The sequence below is a fragment of the Sphaeroforma arctica genome (assembly GCF_001186125.1).
Source record: "Sphaeroforma arctica JP610 unplaced genomic scaffold supercont1.6153, whole genome shotgun sequence".
In the NCBI taxonomy this organism is placed as follows: Eukaryota; class Ichthyosporea; order Ichthyophonida; genus Sphaeroforma; species Sphaeroforma arctica.
The window spans coordinates 1-1734 of record NW_014034405.1 but is presented as its reverse complement, the minus strand read 5'-3'; the positions used below and the strand labels follow the sequence as shown (position 1 = coordinate 1734).

Below are 1734 nucleotides of genomic sequence, written 5' to 3'. Positions count from 1 at the left end.
TATATATAATATAATAATATGTATATATATATATATATATATGTATAGATATATATAGCGCGCGTATACACACGAAGACAAACACACACACACACACACACACACACACATATATATATATATATGCATGTATATATTTATTTGCGAAGGTAAAGTCTACCATCAGCTAAATATCAATTTGTATTACAGCAAAAAAGCAATGTCTTTAGTTAATCTACACGGCATCCCTCACCCCCCCCCCAATAAAAAAAGACAGAAAATCAAAAAAAAATCAAAGGGATTACCTGCTTAATCTGTCTGGATGAACACTTCGAAGAAACTGCTTGAAGGCGTAGTCGAAGTCCATATTCACAGGCTTAACCTTGCCTTTCGGAGCGAGGCAATGTTGACCTGCGTGAAAACTCCGTATTTGAACCTGTGCCCGGGCTTGTTTAGTTCCATTATTTTCTGTCAATTGTGTGTGTTTACAACTATTTTGTGAACAAACCACACAGTACCCAAGGCTTGTATTGTGTATTTTTCGTACGCCACTGTGAGCTTGAAGTGGGCACGAGGAAAGTGCTGCTATGTGCCGAGACAGCGAGCTATGGCGCAGTATACGACCACTTGCAATACTTAAAAACATTTTTGGTATCGATGACACAAGCAGTTCAATACGGATATTATTTAAAATAGGTTGCAATAAATATACTCTCAAGCGACAGCAATACACTTTAAATATTTTATTAGATGAGCCAGATTGTTGCATGGTTGCGGTCACACTGGTCTGTGGACTGTGAGGACCAGGACTGATCACTGCTGAGCAATATTTACATAATGATGGCAGCCCCGTGTGAGTGTGAAAGTTCGGTATTATATTTAGCAAACTTGACGATAATAAAAACATACTATATAAAAACCGTTTTGTTTTTCAGACAGAAGAGGCACAAACAACTAAAACAAGTAACAACATAATATGCATCAGCGTACGATCAGAAAAATAAATACATAGCAGGATATCTATCTCTGTTTTATTGATTTACGACAAGCTAAACTATGGCACAGTCTCCCCGGTCTGAGAGACCCAAGCACTCCGATGAGTCAACGAATGAACAGACAACCAGTGTCACCAATGCATTGCATAACACGCGCATCTCCGAACCTGCCCAGCCCGTTCGAGAGCTGTCGCAAACAGATCATTTAAACAAGAAGCTTTTGTCCTCGCTGTTAACAATGAATTTTCCCTCGAATACGATAAGCGGAGACGATGATATGGAGGAAGACTGTGGAGATAAGCAATAGGGAAGGAATGGATTGTCGCTGATAAGACATTTACGTACAGCATCAGGATGTTCTCAACTTAGTATACGTATATACAGAACGGTAAACTCAACTGATGAGTGTCAAGAGTTGTTTCGGGGTTTCTTCGTTATTACCCATGTTGTGCTTTCAAATATGATAAGAGGTTGCAACAATATGGAAGATGATTGTGGAGACAAACCTTGAGGAATAAGTGGCTTTCGCATCTGAAATTGAATCGGCATATGAGTATCTGTATAATCACAAAACTAGTATACACACTCGACGATAAAATCGGATGTCTGAGACGAAATTGTCGATAAGGAGGAAGAAAGTGGAGATAAACAATGAGAAATAAGTTGGTTGCTTCTTGAATAGGAATCCAAATAGGTAGCATCTAAATAGTAGATCTGCGCAAAGACGAGCATGCAAATTGACCTACACTTAATAACTATA

At 38.7% G+C, this 1734-nt stretch overlaps 1 protein-coding gene across 1 annotated transcript; it reads left to right on the top strand.

The window, feature by feature from the left end:
- Positions 1 to 933: 933 nt before the first annotated feature.
- SARC_15462 (hypothetical protein) lies at positions 934 to 1722 on the top strand. Its single transcript, XM_014290417.1, has one exon. The coding sequence runs from the start codon at positions 1036 to 1038 to the stop codon at positions 1279 to 1281; it is 246 nt and encodes an 81-aa protein (XP_014145892.1). The 5' UTR covers positions 934 to 1035; the 3' UTR covers positions 1282 to 1722.
- Positions 1723 to 1734: the final 12 nt, after the last annotated feature.

What these genes read in the sequence shown, in the direction of transcription:
- SARC_15462 (XM_014290417.1), top strand. Translation starts at nt 1,036, where the DNA reads ATGGCACAGTCTCCCCGGTCTGAGAGACCCAAGCACTCCGATGAGTCA.